Source organism: Cajanus cajan, chromosome 2, assembly GCF_000230855.2.
Source record: "Cajanus cajan strain Asha chromosome 2, NIPB_CcT2T_4, whole genome shotgun sequence".
Classification (NCBI taxonomy): domain Eukaryota; kingdom Viridiplantae; phylum Streptophyta; class Magnoliopsida; order Fabales; family Fabaceae; genus Cajanus; species Cajanus cajan.
Window position 1 is genome coordinate 64,586,309 of NC_138518.1, and position 21,090 is coordinate 64,607,398.

Consider the following 21,090-nt stretch of genomic DNA (forward strand, 5'->3'; position numbering starts at 1 on the left):
TGATGTTATGGATTAGATTTTTAAAAAATTTAAATTGAATTGATGTAATTTATTTTATAAAAATGAGTTGGTTTAATTTTTTTAAAAATATAAAACAATTTTTTTGAAAAATTGAATCATCTCAGTGTGATACGATTATATACTTTATTCTCATATATGAATCAATATTTTTTTAAAATATTGAATTAATCCACTTTTACAAAAATTAATTGGATAATCAAACCAATTTTTTGAAGTGGATGTTGATTTGAGTTTTTTCTTAAAATGAATCAATTTTTTTAATATGAGTTGGATTAATTATAAAATAATTCATATCAATTTAATTTTTTTTTACATCTTTATCAATCAACAAGTCATATAACACAATTTTTTTTATCATAAACACATTATAATGATAAAATTATGAAAATAAAATCAATTCATCCCATTTTATTGAATCTTTTAGATCTCATCTCATTAATAAGCTAATTGCATCCGCATCCCATATTTAATAATATATAACTCACTAATTACCTAGAGTTTTAAGTTTACGTAAACACTTTTGTCAAAAAAAAATTTAAAAAAAAGTGCGTAGAAACTTAACTTATAATTTGCTAGCTAAATTTAAGTATACCTTAAGTCTTATAGATATTATATATTCATCCTTTTCTTAAAAGTTTTTTTTTTTCTTTTAAGATACACCTAATTATTGAAATCATATGCTCTGATTAAAAATATTAGGAGAGTCGGAGTATTTTAAAACTATGTTATATTTATATCATCCTTTAACTTTTCCTCTTAAATTTTACATCCTCTAATTTATAACTTAGATCATTACCTCCCGAGTACGTACCATTAACAAATTATTCCCTCCTAAACTAAAGAGATCATTAAGTCAAAATGAATCAAATTATCTAAAATTTATTTGATTAATACCTTGCTTAACTGGCTTTACAAAACCTTTAACTGGTCATTTTAGTTAGTTTATTTTTCTCTTGCCAATTAAATCACTCTTCTCACTCATTTTACTCCAAAAACTGTGGTTAATTGTTGGTTAGTTTACGGTCAAGTTAAATTTGTTTTAATTACTTGAATTCAAAGTCTCGATTTTTTTTTTTTTGACTCACCAAGTCTAAAACTACTTGGTCCACTTCATTCTAAAATTTCCTACACCTAAATTAAACCTAATTATTATGCATAATTTATATACATATGTTATGCGATATTAATTAATTTCATGTATTGAGGAGAAAGAAGGGCATCACCATTGTAGAATTATGCAATATACTATTTTAAATTCAAATAATTAGAATTTGAGAATTTGACTAAATACTAGTATTTCTTATAAAGTAATTTGACTATATATATAGAGAGAGAGAGAAGAATTTTTAAATTATTGCCTTGTTACAGAATATTTTCTATGATAAGTTTATTAATTTTAATAATTATTACTTAAAGTTTTGATAAATGTAATTACTCCTATAAAAAAAAGTAACAATAATTTATTATTAATTAATGGTGTAAAATTATTTATACTTACTAGTTGACCGTTGAATCTCTTAAACTTTTTAGTTTTTAGAGAAGACAGTCTTCGGAAAAATCTATATAAATGTTTTTTTTTTGTTTTTTATAACTGAAAGACATTGAAGGTATATTTAAGTAAAATTCTGAAAATAAATGATTATTGGAGTAAAGTAGAAGTAAAGCCGGTGAAAGGAGAAGAGAAGGTGCAGGTGAGGGCGCATCGGTGACAGCATGGAAAACGACGACGTTGATATGCTCGGTGATGACAACAACGAAGCTGTGTGTAACGCTTTTGCAATTTATTTGTTCTTCATTTTTTTTTCTTTTCATGAAATGCCCTAATTGGCATTTGCATGCAGGAATTGGATGATATGAAGAAGCGCTTGAAGGAAATGGAAGACGAAGCCGCTGCTTTGCGGGAAATGCAGGCCAAGGTCGAGAAGGAGATGGGATCTGTGCAAGGTGCCTCCTTTTTTTGCTTTGATTCGTTTATTAGTTTTGTGCTTATTTCAATTCTGTTAATTTATTTATATAATATTTGTGAAGTGAAATGATCTGGGTTTGATATGGGTGCTCTATGTGGGAATTAGCTTTTGCATTGTTGATATGTACCCTAATTCTTCCAATTAGTGGTTTTTAAGTTAATAACCTAGAACAATTAGGATTTGGTGTGTTGTTTGGTAATGCATTGTGCGTTGTGCAATTGATTCGCTTGTGGAAGACTGAAGAGTTTACCTAGAGGTTGAGAATGACGCCCTAACTTGGTGGTGATTCTGGTGAATGACGACACAAGATATTTTGTTGCACTCTAGATTTTAGTGTTATAAAGTGATGCTGGCTGAAAATTTGTAAGCTTTTGTTTTAAACTTTGAAGGAGTTCTTGGTTAATGCATGGATTATTCGGTTTTGAGAAGTACTTGGGGGTGCTTGACTGCCCTCAGTGCTGCTTAATCGAATAATCCTGATGCATTTCCCATATTATATTGCTATAACAAGGCTCTTGCATTTCTCATCGGGGGATGCATAGCAGGATGCTCCCCATCTTGTGAATGTGAGAGACATAAGTGATACCCCGAGTGTCTCCCCACGTGTCTCTTTCATTTGACACTTTTTCTGAAACTGTTTTTTTTTCTTTTCAAAAACAATAAAAAAAATTAATGATTTCATTTGTTTTGTTTTGTTTTGTTTTTATCTGTCTTTTTCCCAGTGATTTATCTTCTTCTCCTTGCACTTGGACATGGTGTGACTACTGTACTTTTGTAGTGTTCATGACATTTCATTACAATTGGTTTTTGGACTCTTGTTTCTGTTATTGATTCTAGTCTCCAAATAGATACTGCTACCGCTGCTGCAACTCAGAACAATAAAGAGGAAGTAGATGCTCGATCAGTTTTTGTAGGCAATGTGAGCCGTCTCTTCTCCTGTTTACATTAAAAAAATTTATTTTGGTTATTTAATTGTCTAATTGTCATATTTCCTAATATTGGCTCTGTGTATCACACTATCACTAAGATTAACTTTATATTTTGCCTGAAAGTAATTATTAATTCAATAATGAGCTGATGTGTATGTGTGTTAGCTACTTTTGGAAACAAAATGGAGGATTTGTTATGTCGCAAACATATGCCTTTATGATTTGTTTACAATAATTATAGAGCAGTTTTGGGCTTAATCTTCTTACTATTAATCTTGAGGCCCTGGCATTTTGTCATTATACATAATTTGGACTTGGAGATCATTGAACCTTAATGTTTTGTCAAACATATTTCATGATTTGAGATGATGCACATGTGTGTTTGTGTGCATGAAAATGACATTGTAAGAATAATACAATATGATAGAACTCCTAAAACAATAAGTGGTCTCTGTTTTTTCCGACGAAGTGACAATATATTTCCAGCAGCAAGAGCATGAAGCCTTTTATCCTAAGTCCTAACACTCATATTGGACAGCATTTGGCATGTTTCTCGCTGTTGTTTACTGCTTTTGTGAGGTTTCACTTTTGGTCAGCAAGTTGATTTTTTGCTTAGTTAGTGCTTTTGTTGTTTGTGGGTCTTGTTTCATTCATGATTGTAACTGTGATATTAGTGATTTTGAGGGCTCCTTGACTGCAGATTTGAAATGCAATATAAAACATGATATGATGTAAAGGATATTTACTTATAGACAAGGATAAGGAGGGAAGGAAAAGCAAGAGGACTGGAAAGTTGTTGATTAAATATATATGTCCATTAAAAGGCTGAAGATTTTTTTTATTTTTATTGTTTGATTATTTTGACTAAACTAAACTAATTTTAAGGGTCACTTCGTTGCAAAGATTTTCTGTTCAAATAAACAGTGAATCAGCTGGTTGCTTACCATTTCAGTATCCTTGTTAGTTTGATAACAAAATCCATATTGCAGCATTTGGGATCCCAAGATTATGTAGGATGAGTTAATTATTGATGGCATAAAGACTGTGTATAGAAATTTATGGAATGAGATAAAACTAATAAACTCTCTCATGGTCAACTCAAATTTATTGTTTTTTGTTTGCTAAACTACATTAATTTGATTTTGTAACCTTACAAATTCGATTCTTACTCCAGTGCATTTGACTTTTGTTGTATAATGATTTAGATACTATGTTTTACCTGACTCATGTTCAACCTCAACATATTAAAAAATTTACTAAATACAGCTACTCTCAAATTTAATATTGAGTTTTCTCTTGTATCTCTTATTTCTAGCTCTTGAAGAGCATGGACCAAGCCTTAGAAAAATGTCTTCTCATTACTTTTTCTTTTGCCCAATATGCTATGATTTGTTACCTTTTAACCTCTTACTCAAATCTATGCTCACCATAGCCATCTGATGTTTTCCAATTGGCTATGTCTTTCCATTACTGACTGATGTTAAGCAACCTGAATCCCTAAATTTCTCACTTTCAGAAGATACTGCTTTCAAAATCCTAAGCTGCTCAAATTAACAAGCACTGTTGGAGCAATGAATTTTTATCCCACGAAACTATCTTCATTGCTGGTGTATAATGTTAATGCCTCACTGTTAATTGAATGATTAATGCATTAAACATTTAGCCTTCACCATACTCAGTCTTAGATATTTTGATTCTTTCAACTATTACTAATTTGAACTTTTTGATCGTGAGAACCTTCTTTGTTTAGTGTTGAATGCATTTTTTGATATTTCGGAGTTTCATTGTGATTTCAAGTGGTGGCATCCTGCTTTGGCATAATGTCTGACTACTTTCGCAGGTTATGCATTCATCCACATGCTATAAAGCCTGGATACTCCAAAAATGAAAAAGTATTGGTTTCATACCCGTATCAGACACCAATACGGCTAGGATATGCCAAAATACGTATCCAAGGAGTATCCGATTATTTTATTTATTTATTTTTTTTAAAATTATTGGATACGGCTCACAATGGCTGGATACGGCTTTATAACATGTGATACGGCTTGGATACGTTTTTTTTACCCAAATGTTCGTAAAAGTTAATATACATATTCTATAAAGACACATTTTCTCTCTGTTTTTTTACCAATATTTTATATTTACATAAAATTTTCTATTTTTTTTTAACATATCTATAACGTATCGTATCCTTAATTTAAAAAAAAAAAAAAAAAAATTGTATCCCCATATCATACCCATTCATACTAAGTATCTAGGCTTCATATTCCACGAGTTTTCGAGTTTAGTAAAGCCTGCAATTGGAAGTATATGATACAGAAATAATATATAGCTGGAGAGGATTATATTAGAGATGTATGGAATTAACAAAATAGAGTGAGAAAATAAATGATACAACACAAAAAACAGGAGGGATGGACAAAAGTTCAAGAAAGTTAGCATTGGTTGTTGTGGAAAGTGATGTTCATGGAATCATATTATGGTGAACATACTTATTTTGATAGTGAAGAAGGTTAGAAAAAGAAAAGAAAAAAATACATATAAAGCTAACTATGATTTAGGGTGAAAATACAGGTCTGTAGCATAAAGTTTGTGATGGGATGGACAGAAGAATGGATTAGATTGCAGATCAAGAGCATGGATTAATACTGTTGGGAAGAGGATTGTGTAGGTAAAGGACAGCTCGTTGTATCTCCCATTTTGATTTCATGCCAAAGGAGGAGAGGACGCTTTTGGTGGTGCCTTGTGCTCAATTTCAAAAGTATATAGGTGTTATTTTCTCATGGTGAGGGGTCCTTGACATTTCTATGTTTTCTTCCTTGACAACAAGGAGTTTGTAATCAATTTTCTTTTTTACTCATGTTTTAAATAATTCACCACAAAATCTGAAAGGAAAAAGGTGGCGGGGGGAGAGAAGCTATAAAAGGGAGGACAAGTTTTCCGTGACATTGTTAATGAAACATACCCATTCATTTTGTAGTTCCCTGTTAAGTTTGTTTCCTTTATAATATCTAATTGAATTAAAATTGAAATTCAGATGTTTTCTACTTTTTAAATTGCATAGAATCCTAGGAGATTATGAAGAATACACATATAGTCTCTGAATGAAAAGGCTGGAGTGTAGTGGATGCCTAACATCAAAATTACAAATCATGTGTATAGGCAATGGCTGTATTTTGTTTGCATGGTTGTTTATTATAATTGTTGAGTGGACATTAACTTATAAATTTGTAGAACTTTCCATATTGGCATAATGTTCTTGTTGCAATGCACAATTAATCCACTGTTTTAATGAAAAGCAACAGGAAATTGATTGGCTTTACGTGTGACTTTGTCATTAATTAATCTGTTAGGATTGATATTTCCCACAGGTGGACTATGCATGTACTCCCGAAGAAGTGCAGCAGCATTTCCAATCATGTGGTACTGTAAACCGAGTCACCATTCGGACTGATAAGTTTGGCCAACCAAAGGGTTATGCCTACGTAGAGTTTCTTGAAGTAGAGGCTGTTCAAGAGGCTCTTTCGCTGAATGAATCTGAGCTACATGGGCGTCAATTGAAGGTTAGAGCAAGAGGCTCTTGCTGTTCCATAGATAACTGGCTCTCCATTTTGTAACCATCCATACTTCTATGGACTTTTTGCAGGTAACTGCTAAGAGGACCAACATACCAGGGATGAAGCAATATCGTCCTCGCCGGCCAAATCCTTACATGGGATTTCGAGGCAGACCCCCCTATGCACCTCCTTTTGCCTATGCTCCTTTTGGATATGGGTATGTTGTTCTCAGTTCTTTCCTTTCCAACGTGTTCTATTTTAGCCGTAGTAGTAGACATGTATAATGTAGAACTCTTAATAATTGCAGAAAGGTTCCAAGTTTCAGAATGGCAATGCGCTATAGCCCCTATTATTGAATATGTCCAATTGTGCTGAAACGGATCTATTGATTATTGGATGGAAGGGCATGACACCCTACTCCCTGATTTAGTGTCATGACTAATGATTTGGCCGTTCGTTCAGTATGAGGGATTTGTCTGGCCACCGATTTAGCAGCAATCCTTGTAAACCTATGTGTTTTCTTCTGCTTTGTTCTGGTATTTGATATATATATTAAGATGTTCTTTGTAAAAGTATCCTTGTTAGAAATGGTTAATATACGGGCTTTTTAGTTGCCTTTCTTTTTCCCTCAAATTGGTCATGTGCTATAGGTGCACCTCGCCTATACTATGTTAGTGTAGGCCTCAGTTTTCTGTACGAAAATCAAAGCAACGGTGGTCCTATTTCTAATCGTTGTCCTAGACTAGCCTGTCTCGTGATTCTCAAAACCGATGGTAACCCATATTGTGTATAATTATAAGAGTTAATCACCTATACATTATTAGTGTAAAAAAAATTTTTTACACTGGCAACCAATTATATCTCTTAATAGTGTCATGTCATTTATTCATTTAATCAAATAAAAGTAAAATAAAATAATTTAAAAGATATGATTGGTTGTCAGTGTAAAAAATTGTATACTAGCAGTGTAGTACATGGATGATTAATTCTAACTATAATGTCTCTAAAGTTCACAGGCAATATATCCTGAGAAAAGTTGATTTGGTACATAAGTAGTGTAATCAGAGCGTTATTAGAGTGGTCACAATTGTAATACAAATCGAAAAATTCTCGGTGTGGTTTCCAGGAAAGCGATATTTTATTTGGCTATCGACAACTGCTTTCAAATGCGACTTCTCAATAGATTTTCCTAATCCCGAAGTAATCATTTTACAATAAAATTCTTACTGATATGGAAAATTACAGAATCATACATTTTTGTCGGCTGGAATAATGGATAAAAATGAATGATACTTATTGTTAATCAATTACTTATGTCCTAACTCCTATCCCACTAACGGAGTTTTTCCGCAGAGATGTTTGGATATAGATTTTCCTATTGATCAAATTGTGAAGGAACTGACAATAATCCAAGGCTTCATGCTTCATAGTATATTGAGATTGCGTTATAATAGCCGATAGGTTACGCAAGAGAAAGGCCTGCGTAAATGCTAAATAGCCCAATGGAGTGACCTAATACTGTGAGCCTCAACACTGTGTATCAGAAGAACTTGATGGTTTACACATTAGATTGTGGTATGTGACTTCTTAAAGACAGTGAACTAATAATAAGAGTGCATCAGATATACTATGCTTATTATGGCCATTCACGCGATTAATTTCCTTCACATGTAGTATTAAATTGCAGTCACCAACTTCTCGAATATTCTCATGAAAACATCGAAAAGTGTGAAAGAACTTAATACGATGTCTAGAGGCATACATCAGTTCTGGTTACTCAATACGATGTCTAAGTATCTGCTACAGTGCTAGCAATTCTCTTTGGAGTATTTATTTTATAACACTAGAGTGCGAAAATCAAATAACCACTTATCTGTATAAATTTTAACTGCACAATATTCAATTTTCTTTCATGAATAATTTAACATACACATCCATTAGTCCGTTTTAAAATGACGACATTTGTTGAATGAGAAATTGCTTGGGATGGATGGGAAACAGAAAGAGACATAGCACGTAACTCCACTCCACCCATCAGGGTCTTCTGCCTAAGGCCTTGCCAATATCAAAGGAAAACTACCCATCTTCCAACTTTTTGTTAACAAGATAATGGCAAAAGAAGAGGTATCTCATCCCAATCCTCATGATCAGAAGGGTAGAATCTAAAGCTTATCAGAAATATAATTGCAGAAAGAGTGGACCCAGCAAAACCATCCAAACAATGACACCCCCTATAGCCTTTTATGCCTAGTGAGATTCACCCCACCTCCCAAATATCATCATGACCGATTCCTCGCCATAATGGTCTCCCAGACCCCCAACACCACAAGAAAAACCCCTCCTTTATTCCTATTTACCATAAACAAACAAAAAAGACCACCACCGCTTCATTCCCCAACCACCTCACTTTCCCCAAAGATAACACTAATAATTCACATAAATCCCACTCCCATTTCTTTCTCTTTAAAAGAAACTTATAAACCTACCTCCACACATAAAATATAAATCACATTAATGATATCCTTTTTTTTTTTGTAATCTTATTCCACGGCTTTCATATTTATATATTATATAAATTGATAACATTGCATTTCCTCTCTCTCTCTATATATATATATATATATATATATATATATCCTCCAGCAGCAGAATTTACACGTCACACTAAACGACAAAAGCAGCTTAAAAATCCACACACTCCTCCTCAAACGAGAGTCTTGCATGTCGAAGTCTGCGGGTCCCACATCGCTGGCACCAAGAACCTCCTCCCGTTGGCGCCGTTCGCATTGTAGCTCGCCCCGGAAGCCTTATCCACAAGGACCCGACCCGGGTAACCCGGGTACGCCCCGCTCCCGAACACCCCCGTGCAAGCCGAACCCGCCTCCACCGGCGCCTCCGGGGAACCCTCGAAATAACCGTTGTTAAACGGGTTCGTAACGGTGCCAGCCAGAAGCGTCGCCAAATTAATGATCATTCCGTCCACACCGACGTCGCCGTTAGGCGCAACTAACGGCGGCGTCTGTGGGCCGTAAATGGGCTTGTGGAAGGGCCACGCGCAATACCCGGGGCATTGGGCCTCGGAGTTTCCGACCCAAACGTAAGCGGTTTGTGAACCGGTTCTGACGTTTTGGACGGAACCGTGGGTCCCGCAGCGGTTCATGCAGAATCTATCAACGGTAACGTCTTTGGCCGTTAGAACGAGCGTTATCGAGTTGACGTCTTTGAACTTTGACGCCAGCGCGAGGAGGTCTCTATCCTTGAGGTTTTTCCCAAGCGTGTAACCCGGGTTCAGATACTGTTTCCCTGGGACGAGCGTAGAGGATCCCCCCTTGTAATTATTGGTGGTTCTCCACCACGTGGCGGCAGAGGGAAGCGCCTCTTTGGGGGAGTTAAGCGAGCTTATGAAGTCGATGATTATGGAGCGTTGGATGGGAGTGAAGGAACCGTACCAGACTAGATTAACGGTGATGCGCCCCTTGAGGAGCGGGCCGTTGTGGTACTTGAGCACCAGCGGCTGCTCCTCTACGAGTGCCCCTACGGTTAGCAAGGGGAGGAGCAGCAGCAGCAGCGCAGAGAGGGCGAGGGCAAGGGCAGTTTTGTAATTAGAGGCCATGTTGGATTAGATTGAGAAGTTGAGAAGTGTATGGATTGGAGAGAGATTGGAGGGCTACTGTATTTATATACCTGTGAGAGGGGACAGCTGTGGCCAAGGATGTGTCTACATCCTAGGATTCCACGTGCCCAATTTTCATTGCCTCCCATTGTGCCAGCCTGTCAAGGTTTGAACCGGGATGACGCCGACTTTTTACCATTTTTTAAATCATTAAACAACTTACTGTTTCTATTCATGCATTTCATAGGTGCTTACCGTAATAATGAGCTCCAGTACTTTTTTTTAAATATATTATAAAATTAAAATTATATGAAGATCTTTAACGAGTTTATAAGTTTTAATAATAATAAATAAAAGAATTTTTTTTCTAAAAATTATTTTCAACAAAATAATAATCATATTTCATCTGTAAGATGAAGACATCAATGAAATATATAATTTGACTCTTTGTTAATTTATTTTACGTTATCAAGGCTATTGGGAAAAACCCAAGTCCCACATCGACTAGAGATTAGGCAATTGAATAGTATATAAGTGGAAAGCAACCCTTACCATACAAGCCGGTTTTGTAGAGTTGAGTTAGGCTTAATCCACTATTCTAACATGGTATCAGAGCCATTTAGATCCACTTTAAATGGGCCACCCACCATTGATGCATGTGCCATAGGCATGAGGGAGTGTATTGGGAAAAAACCCAAATCCCGCCTATCCTAGATCATTAAAAAGGGTCACCCACCATTTATCCACGTACCAAGCCCAATAGTGCTGGACGTGAGGGGGTGTATTGGGAAAAACCCAAGTCTCACATCGACTAGAGATTAGGCAATTGAATAGTATATAAGTGGAAAACAACCCTCACCTTACAAGCCGGTTTTGTAGGGTTGAGTTAGGCTTAATCCACTATTCTAAGAAAGGCAGATTATTATTAAGAACATTAAACATTAAGTCAAATTATTATTAAGAGCATTAAATACTTTATTTTATAACAAATTAAATGAAACAACTTTCATGAAGATACTAAAGATTGTAAGAAATGTATAGTCAATCCTTGGGCTAGGGAAGAGAAAGGAAAATCTCAAAAATTACGAAAAAATAGACGGGAACTTTGAACATGCTACATTGCTCTGATTTAATCATTGTTTTCACTCTACCTAACGAAATGATGATAAGTAGCTACCAAGATCAGATAAGAGATTAACATTTTCATGCAATGCATTAAATGATTGCAATAACGACTAATTTACTATCTCTTTGTGGTCTCGAAGTGAAGACAGGCGAAACATCTTGAGAAGATTGTTCAATTGTTATTTTCTTCCAAGCTATTACATAAAGGATTCTCATTTAAGACAAAAATGGAGAGCAAGGGAAATAATATAAAAGAAACCAAGTTCATATCTTGTAGATAAATTCTGTCTTGTACATTTTATTTGTGCTTAATTTTCATAGCATCACGTCTAGAAGAAATGAAACTATCTTTATAATTCTTTTTAAATTTCTATTTGTAAGGGTTAAACCTGAAGAAGTTTGTAGTTAAAAGAATACTTGGTTATTAGAGAGGCTTAATCGTTAACGAATACTTTGAATTGTTTGCTTGGAGAGACAAGTAAAAGACTACTTGGATTTTGAGCCAAAATTTGTTTGACAAAAAAATACTTGTATCTTGTGAAAGATAATGGAATTCAATCGGGTTAGTTTGAAAACTATATCTAATCTTTGTATTTGAGACGAATCAGTATAAAAAGACTTGTACCCCTTCATTCTTTACATTTTAGTCTATCAAGTTTTTTACTTTCAAAAGTGCGGATTTTTTTATTTATGTTCTTTAACCCCACTTCTAATATTTTTTTCTCTCTAACATATATTAATATTTTAATTACTTAAAACGTTTTATTTGACTAATGTATTAATTTATGGAATAATTTTTAATTTTACTAATGCAGTCAAAATGTAGCTACAAGTATTAAGACGTAATTTATTATTATTATTATTATTATTATTATTATTATTATTATTATTATTATTATTATTATTATTATTGTTGTTGTTGTTATTATTATTATTATTATATTATAGTTATTATTGTTTATTATTATTATTATTTTTATTATTATTATTGTTGTTGTTATTGTTATTAGAAAATAAATACTTTATGTTTCTATGGATTTTTTAAAAAAATTAGGATTAAATATATTTTTAGTCTCTACAAAATGATTATATTTGATTTAGGTCTTTGTAAATTTATTTTTTGTTTTTTATTTCTCTAAGTTTTAAAAAAATTATAATCTTTACTATTATGTAATAATTTTAACTACTTATTTGTTTATTGAAAAATTAAGTGATCATTGTTACATATTAGTGATATTATGTTAATGTATGACATCTCTAATTTTTTTTTTATAAATTCTTAAAATAAATACTATTTAATTATCTTAAAATTATTGTTAGGACCAAAAATAATTATTTTTTATTTTAAAGAGATTAAAATAAAAAAAATATTTTAGGAAACTGAAACAAAAATTTATTTAGTTTATGAGGATCAAAAATGGTGTTTACAAATTTTAGAAGAATTAAAAAAAACTACAGAGATCAAAATCAAAATTCACCTATTTTACAATAACTAAAAATGTATTTAAACCTTAAAAATAATATAAAATAAAATATAAATATAATAGACATTACAATATGTAAATTAAGTAAAATATGTATAATTTGTTAAGATTAAAATAATCTTTAACAAAAATAAGATAGCTACAAAATAAGTGAATAATTATTATTGATAAAGTAGTTAATATTTTTTAATACATTTTTTCTATTTTACTCTTAAGAGATATGTTGGTAAGAAAAAATTAAAATAAAAAAAAAGTAGAGATCAAAGGGAGGCATCTCTTATGTATATTATTAAGAGATAGAAATTTGAAAATCGACTATTATTGAAGTAAAAAAAAATAATAAAATATATAAAGGTTAAAATATATTTTTAGTCTCTATAAGTTTATTGTCTTTACCATTTAATCTTTACAATTTAAAATATATATTTTTAAGTCTCTATGCTTCTCCATTTTAATACTTTTCAGTTTTTTTAAATTTTTTGTAACGTTGCCTCCATGTGAATGACGTGACGTAAGTTTATTGACTCTACATAGCAGTGATATATTTGATTTTATGGATCGTGATGTGTTATTTAATAATTTGGTAGGAAAAAATGAAGAGCATGGATATTAGATAATTTTGTCGACAATCAATATTTATTATGACATAATGTGATCCAAACAAGTAGTTAAATTATTGATGACTTCCTAATAAACCATTAAGTAACACATCATTGTCCAAAAATTAAATATATCACTATCATGTTGATTTAATAAGTACATGTCACTCACATGGAAATAACTTTATAAAAAAAAATTAATAATAAAAACTAAAAAAGATTTTAAAAAAATTATATTTTAAACTATAAATACTAAAATGTAAAATAAGTGTATGACATAATATGATCCAAATGAGTAATTAAATTATTGTGACTTCATAATAAACCATTAAGTGACAAGTAATTGTCCAAAGAATCAAATATACCACTAATATGTAGATTTAATAAGCACATGTCACTCACATAGAAATGACATTATAAAGAAATCAATAATAAGAACTAAAAAATATTTTTAAAAAAGTTTATTTTAAACTATAAATACTAAAATGTAAAATAAGTAAAAGTACAATGACTGAAAAGGTATTTCAACCATAAGTAAATAAGAGATAATGAAAAAGAAAGTAATTTATATGTAGTTATTGGAGTAAATTAGTCCAAAATTTGTGTTCATTAAAAAAAATATCTCCTTTATTAATAGTATAGATTATTTTTTATGTTTTATTTTTTTACAAAAGGTTTAGAACAAGGTAAGACACTATTCCTGGAGGGCTGAAGTCAATCACTAACTTTTTTGAAGATTTTCTTATGAGGTTAGAAATCATTTACTACCTCATCCTTGACACAAGTTTATATAGAAAAATATAAAACACAAATGAAACCAAATGTGATCTCAAGTTTTACCTAATAAAAATAAGGGAGTGAACCAATAATATCACTCTCGCAATACTTTTTAAGTTTATTAATGTTTTAATTACTAATATATTTTTATTTGACTTATATATTTCCATTTAAGAATATCTATACTTTTATACTAATATATAATAGAGAGACTATTTTACCCTTTTATTATTAAAAATAAATAAATTTCAATATTTCATTTTTAATAATTATCATTCTCTTTTAGTAACGGCCTATTCAACTATTTTTTATTTTATTTATTTTTTAAAAAATATTAAGTTTTTTTTTTCTAGCTTTTATAAAAAAGGACATATAATTTAAAAAGAAGTAAAATGTTACGGAAAAAAGCATCCAAAAACTTTTTAAAAGGTTATTAAAAAAAAAAAAAGATGGTATATTTGAAATTCAAACGCGAATGTGTATAAAGGAATTTGAATGAGCATCTTTCATAGATACTTTTATATTTTTCATTATTTTATAAAATATTAATTAACAAGAAATATTTAAAAATTAAATCATAGAAAAGATATTGAATAATTTAAACTTACAACTCACTCAAATTTTGCCAATTTTCTCAGGATGTCTTTCTCTTTTTTACCCTATACACTTTCTTTTCTAATCATTTAATATATATTTTTAAAAATTTTGAAAGTCTTTTTTGATACTTTATTTTATTAATTCAAATCAACATATATATATAAAATAATTTTATGATTATTCGTCAATTTGAATTATTGAAATGAAGTATCAAATAGTTTTTAAATTTTTTAAAAATTTGTAGACATGATTATGGATTAAGAACTTTAAATTCAATCGTTAGATTGTTCACATTTAATGTAGGACACATGTCATTGAATGAAGTAAGACTAGGTAAATTACTCTTAGAGTAAACAAATATATTATATATATATGTTTACTCTAAGAGTAATTTACCTAGCTTTCAAACAACAAAGAAGTTCTACTCAATAACGGTCATCTTATCTGAAACTACTATATAAGGATAAAGCTTTCAAACAAAAAAGAGAGAAACATTGAAAATTAAAAGATCAACAATTATTGAGAAGTTCACATTGAAGTACTACAAAGAAGTGTTTCATTGAAAATCTTGTGTGTAGACTATTTTTTGCTTAGTTTTCGTAGTATCACGTCTAAAAGAGACGAAACTATTTTTGTAACTCTTTTCAAATCTATTTGTAAGAGTTAAGCTTAAAGAGACTTATTGAAAAAAATACATGGTATTGAGAAGAAGAAGAAACTTCAAGCTTCCAAGATAGAAACACCCTACCACCCCCACAACTTATTTTCCCTCTTTCACATGTTAAAAAAGAAAGGAATTTCAGTCACGAAGAAGAAAAGAATTTCAATCACAAAACTCTTAAAGTTTATGAAGAGAAAAAGAAAAAAAAAAGGCTCAATGTTACTCATATAATTTTTTTTATCATTTTATTTTTTTTATCATATTTATTATTCATTTTATTTTCTTTTATTGTTTCTCTCTTTTTCTAGTTTGTTTTTTAATTTATGCACTAAAAAGTGAGGTGTATTATGAATAATTTGCTGAATTGCTGATTTGAGCACCTACTCTGATTCTGATTTGGCAATCCCGAGACTGCTTTAGCATGCATTGCAGCACAAAATTTGAAGCTGGCTGCGTGGGTCCCACAAGGAATTTGAGTGGCAATATGAACCTTCGGATTTGAATAAACGGTGAGATGGGAGGCATATAATTGGAATGGGTTGAAGTACGATGCAGTTTGCATCGACTTTGATGAGATTTACGTCAGATGCAAAGTTCCAGGAATACTGTTTCAGTAAATTCAATATTGGCGCGCGCTTGAGGCTAGGGGTGAGCATAAAACCGAGAACCGAACCGAACCCGAAAAACCCGATAAAAAATATTATTTTTGGGTGGGTTCGGGCGGGTTTTACGGGTAAATCGGGTTAAAATTTTGATTTTATACGGGTTATATTGGGCGGGTTCGGTTTTAAATTTTTAAACCCGCTAAAAACCGAATCTAACCGAAAATGACATAAGTTTATATTTTTATTACTTTTGTATAATTAAACAACAATTGTCCAAACTCAAAAGTCTTTATTTCAAGTATAATATAGTCATCAATTTGTGACTTTTTTTTTTCTTTTTCTCATAACCTAGATATTTCTTTTGTCTTTTCCTTTTTCATTCAATTTCTCAACACACTAGTCTATTTTTAGAATTTTCTTTTTGTTTCTTTCTTTATCTTTCTTTTCCATCTTCCTATCTCCATTTTGAGTATAACTTGTGCGACAGTGGTTTCTTATAGATTTTGTAATCTAACTTTAGATTTCTTTTGCATGTAACAACTATGGACTTTGTTATCTTTTGTTTTTGCTTCTTTAGTTTGTAAATGTTTCATTTACGAATCTACTTATATAATCTATTGTTACCTTCATTCTATTTTTGTACACTGTTTTAAAAATATTTTTTTACCGTTTTAAGTTTCACCTTCGTTAAAATAACTTGGTCCACACAAAATCTCAAACCCGACTGTACCCACCCGCCCAAATCCGAATCCGTTGTAACCCGAACCGCCTCAAACCGAAAGCTCAGTCGGTCGGATATGGGTCACATTTTTCCAAAGTCGGTTTACAACGGGTTGAACATTTTTCACCCGAACCCGACCGAACCCGCCCGTTGCTCACCCCTACTTGAAGCAATGATGCCTGAAGCTAATTCTCAATAAATTATAACAACTTTATTCTTATTTATTATTGAGTTAATTATCTATATATTATTAGTATAATTTTTTTTACACTAGTAATTAATTATATTTTTTAATTGTATTATATTATTATTAATATTATATAATTAAAAGATTTAATTAATTATCGGTATAAAAAAATTTAACACTAATAATATATAGGTATTAACTCTTTATTATTTAGTAATATTATATAAACAACATATTATATTCAGTTTTTTTTATGGCAAACACAAACTGACCACATTTAGCATCTTTATTTTAAATGTTATATTTACTTTTTAAAAGTTAATTATTATTACATTTATTTAATATTAAAAAGAAATAGAGTAAACTATTATTTAAAATTTTAAAATTAGACTTAATTGTATTTTTTAATACACATATTTTAAGATCTTATGAATTTTATCATATAATTTTTGAAATTAAGTATATCATTCAAAATTTTGCACATTTTATTTCATCTTTTTAATTGAACATTTAAATTATTAGTTAGTTATTTATATGACATTTTAAATATTAATGTGATATTTTAATAATTGACATGATATGTTAATTGTTAAAATGCTATATTGACATCTATATGTCACATTTGCATATCGTAATTCATATTAATAGTTAACATGTCATGTATGCACTCAACTTGATGCATATCAACTAATAACGTTAAATGATAAATTAACAAAATGCTAAAATATATAAATTTTTGAAATTCAATGGCTAAATATCATAGTCTTGAAAAACAAATTGAAATTGGTCAATCGAATTGATTTGATTGAGAATCGATCCTAAACTAGTTCGATTTGCCTAAAGATCCATTTTGCATTGAACCGATGAAAAACTAGTAGAATCAATTTAGAACCAATCAAAATTGGTCAAATAAGTTTGAACTTGTCCAATTAAAAAATTATTATTTTTAATTCTTAAATTTTTTTCATAAAAATAATATCTTTAAAAAAATTGAAAACTATTTGACACATCGTTTCATTAATTCAAATCAACGCATAAAATAATTGTATGATTATCTATCAATTTGAATTAATTAATGAGGTGAACTATCAAATAGTTTTCAAATTTTAAAAAAATTGTAGATTTGATCTATGCATTAAAAACTTTAAATTCAATGGTTGAATTGTTAAAATTTAATGTAAATATGATTTATTGAATAAAGTAAATTTAAGTAAACTTCTTCATAAAGGTGATGGTGGCGACGATGGTGATGGCAACACCAATGATGGTTTAAGTGGTGGTGATTGTGGCAATGGTGGTGGCAACGGTGGCAGTGGCAACAATAGTAGTGGAGCTGATGACAACAATGATGGTGATGTAACAGATGTGGGGTGGAGGTGGTGATGGTGACAGCTCCAATAACAATGATAGAAAAAAATTATGATGACAACGATACGTAATAACATCTTTTAATATAAACTATTTATTTTAATTTAAGCGTTGTTATTAATTGTTCTCATATTAACAAATGTTATCGCTTGAACGACTACATATATATATATATATATATATATATATATATATATATATATATATATATATATATATATATATATAAACATACTTATTATATAATTTGGTAGTTGATAGACTTTTATTGTATATATTTATGATATGTAGATTCATATTTTATAAGTAGATGAGTCCTAAGTAATTAAATTTTGTTTTCTTTTTATTATGAATAGTGATTTATTAAGTACAATAATCTAACTGGTCGTTATATTTAATTTATTAAATTATTGTAAGTTTCTTTAAATTTGAATTAAATTTAACTAAAAAATTATTTTAAAAACAACATATACGTTCAAAGTGAATTGGGAATGTTGATTTTTCAAGCACATCAAATGAAGTTTATCTTCTTTCATACATGTCTGGATAAACGTTTTAAAAAATAATTTTATAGCAATTATTTTTTTTATAAATTAAAACAAACTTATACAAGTCAAAATTAAGATTTTAAAATTTTAATAGGAGAAAAATTGTACGAATTAGTTTATATATAAATTATTTTTAGGTTATAGAAAATTTAAAAAATTTTATTTTAATTTTTTCTCTTAAAATTATTTATATAAAAATACACGCACACATGCTTAGAATGACTGAATAAACAACAATGGATGCAGCTGCCAAATGTTGTGGTCACTTGAAGGATATACTTGCCAAAATCAAATTGCAAAAAAATGGATGGTAAGGTAAACTAAGCATGAGAATCTAAACCGCTCTCGTGGATAATTGTACGAATTCGCCCCGATTTGGACGGGGAAAATCCATGTTTATCGAGCTTGAGTTCGAGTTTTTCCTGATTGATAAAATTGAGGGCGGGAGCGGGGACGAGAATGTTAATACCTACTCCGCCGCCGCCCTCATACCTGCCGCCGCCGCTCTGCTTAATAATATAATTAAAAAATTATTTATATATATATATATAAACCAAAATTAGAAATATTTATATATAAAAATTTATATTATTTTACTTTTCTTTTATTTTTTTAAAATTGTTCATATTTATTTAAAAGAAAAAAATAAGAAAAAATAAGAACAAGGACAGGGGCGGGATGAAAAAATCCAAATCCGCATAGAGTAAGGATGAAGACCTAAATTTTATCCTAGCAGATATCAAAAGCAGGTCGGGAACGATTTAAATTTGTGGGCACCATGAACAGTTAATTGAATAAAATCAAATGATTAAAATAGAATTATTTTTAAACATTTTATCAATGAGTCATTTTTTTATGTGATATAAAAAATCGTTACATGAGTTGATTTTTAATGTCACATCACCTTTTTTTAAATAAAAATTCAGATTGCGTCTCGTCGTGTTACAATCGTAGTTAGTTTCACAATTTTGAAAGTGTCGCGTAGACTGATATTTTAACACGTGACATGTTATTTAGGATAAGATAATTCTGCTAAATTGCACATTTAATTTTTTTATTCTCTTTATTCTTTTTATTGATATATAATTTTGGTTTTTTATTTTAAAATAAATATATTTAATTTCTTATTTTAAAATATAAATTTTTTATCTTACAATTAATTTTATGTTTATTAATCATTAAATTAACGTTGTTTCATAATTTATCAACACTTAAATGATATGATATTTAAGAAATGACGGGTATAAATTAAAAATTAAAAATAATATACAATATATTTTTATTTTTATTTATTTTAATAAATAATTAATATTTATTTTATCAATAAATTATATATATATATATATATTTTAATATTCAAATATTATATTATTAAATATCATATTATTTAAATAAAATAAATTTAAAATTAATGATTAGTAAATGTTCATTTGACAAAGAATAATTTTTTTTATTTTAATAATTAAAAAGATTAAATATTTATATTTAAAATTAGAAAGACTAAAATTATATATCGATAAAAATAGAAAGGCAAAATGTGTCATTTAATCATTCTTTTATGAAATAAGTTAGTCACTTATGTTGTTAGTTCACGTGAGACGTGACTACATATTCAAAAATGAAACAAATAAGCTCAAATGAAATACTAATTTAAATAGATTAAAACATAATAAATATAATATATTAATTATAAAAACAAATTAGTAAGCTTATATAAAAATAATATTTATATATTTTATAGCAATTATGTAAAGTAAAACATTCTCCACCATATAGTATAGTTGAATGTATAATAATCACGTACGGTAATAAGTATCATACAATACACGATACGATTCATAGGGCCAACTATTGAATCACAATTGCGGTTTCGTGCTGAATATATCACAAAAATTACAAAGCAAATTAACTTTCTTTTACTCTTACTAAAGTAATAACACTTTGTTTCAAAAGTCTATCTCCAAAGTTCAAGTTGAGGGTTAATATTAACTGTTTTCCTTGATTCCTCAACAAAATCTATATATATCATCTATATAAAACATGCACAACGGATGATTTTATTCAAAGATCCTAAGTAGGTCACTGACTCACCCAATTAAATCTTAGTGATATTTGCCAAACTAGTTGTTGGGTACGGCCAAATTGAGAATTTCATTTTGCTCTCGTTCTCAACCACTTCACTTGATTTGGCTAGTCTTTTTTTTTTTTTTTTTTTTTTTTTTTTTTTTTTTTTTTCTATAACACTTCCCTTTCTTTTTACCATCCAACGTTTTGAAATTTTCGAAGAACATGTTGGGACGGTGCCGGCTCTATGAATCTGGCCACACG

The 21,090-nt window shown here is 29.8% G+C and overlaps 2 protein-coding genes across 2 annotated transcripts; one reads left to right on the forward strand and one right to left on the reverse strand.

Annotated features, from left to right (window-relative positions):
* The first annotated feature begins 1,623 nt into the window (after nt 1–1,623).
* Nucleotides 1,624–7,110, forward strand: LOC109805215 (polyadenylate-binding protein 2). Its single transcript, XM_020367230.3, has 6 exons — nt 1,624–1,782; nt 1,863–1,965; nt 2,837–2,907; nt 6,292–6,483; nt 6,567–6,694; nt 6,785–7,110. Exons 1-6 carry the CDS (start codon nt 1,735–1,737, stop codon nt 6,831–6,833), a joined length of 591 nt encoding a protein of 196 aa, XP_020222819.1. The 5' UTR covers nt 1,624–1,734; the 3' UTR covers nt 6,834–7,110.
* Nucleotides 7,111–8,326: 1,216 nt separating this feature from the next.
* Nucleotides 8,327–10,121, reverse strand: LOC109805324 (protein EXORDIUM-like 2). Its single transcript, XM_020367364.3, has one exon. The coding sequence runs from the start codon at nt 10,088–10,090 to the stop codon at nt 9,182–9,184; it is 909 nt and encodes a 302-aa protein (XP_020222953.1). The 5' UTR covers nt 10,091–10,121; the 3' UTR covers nt 8,327–9,181.
* Nucleotides 10,122–21,090: the final 10,969 nt, after the last annotated feature.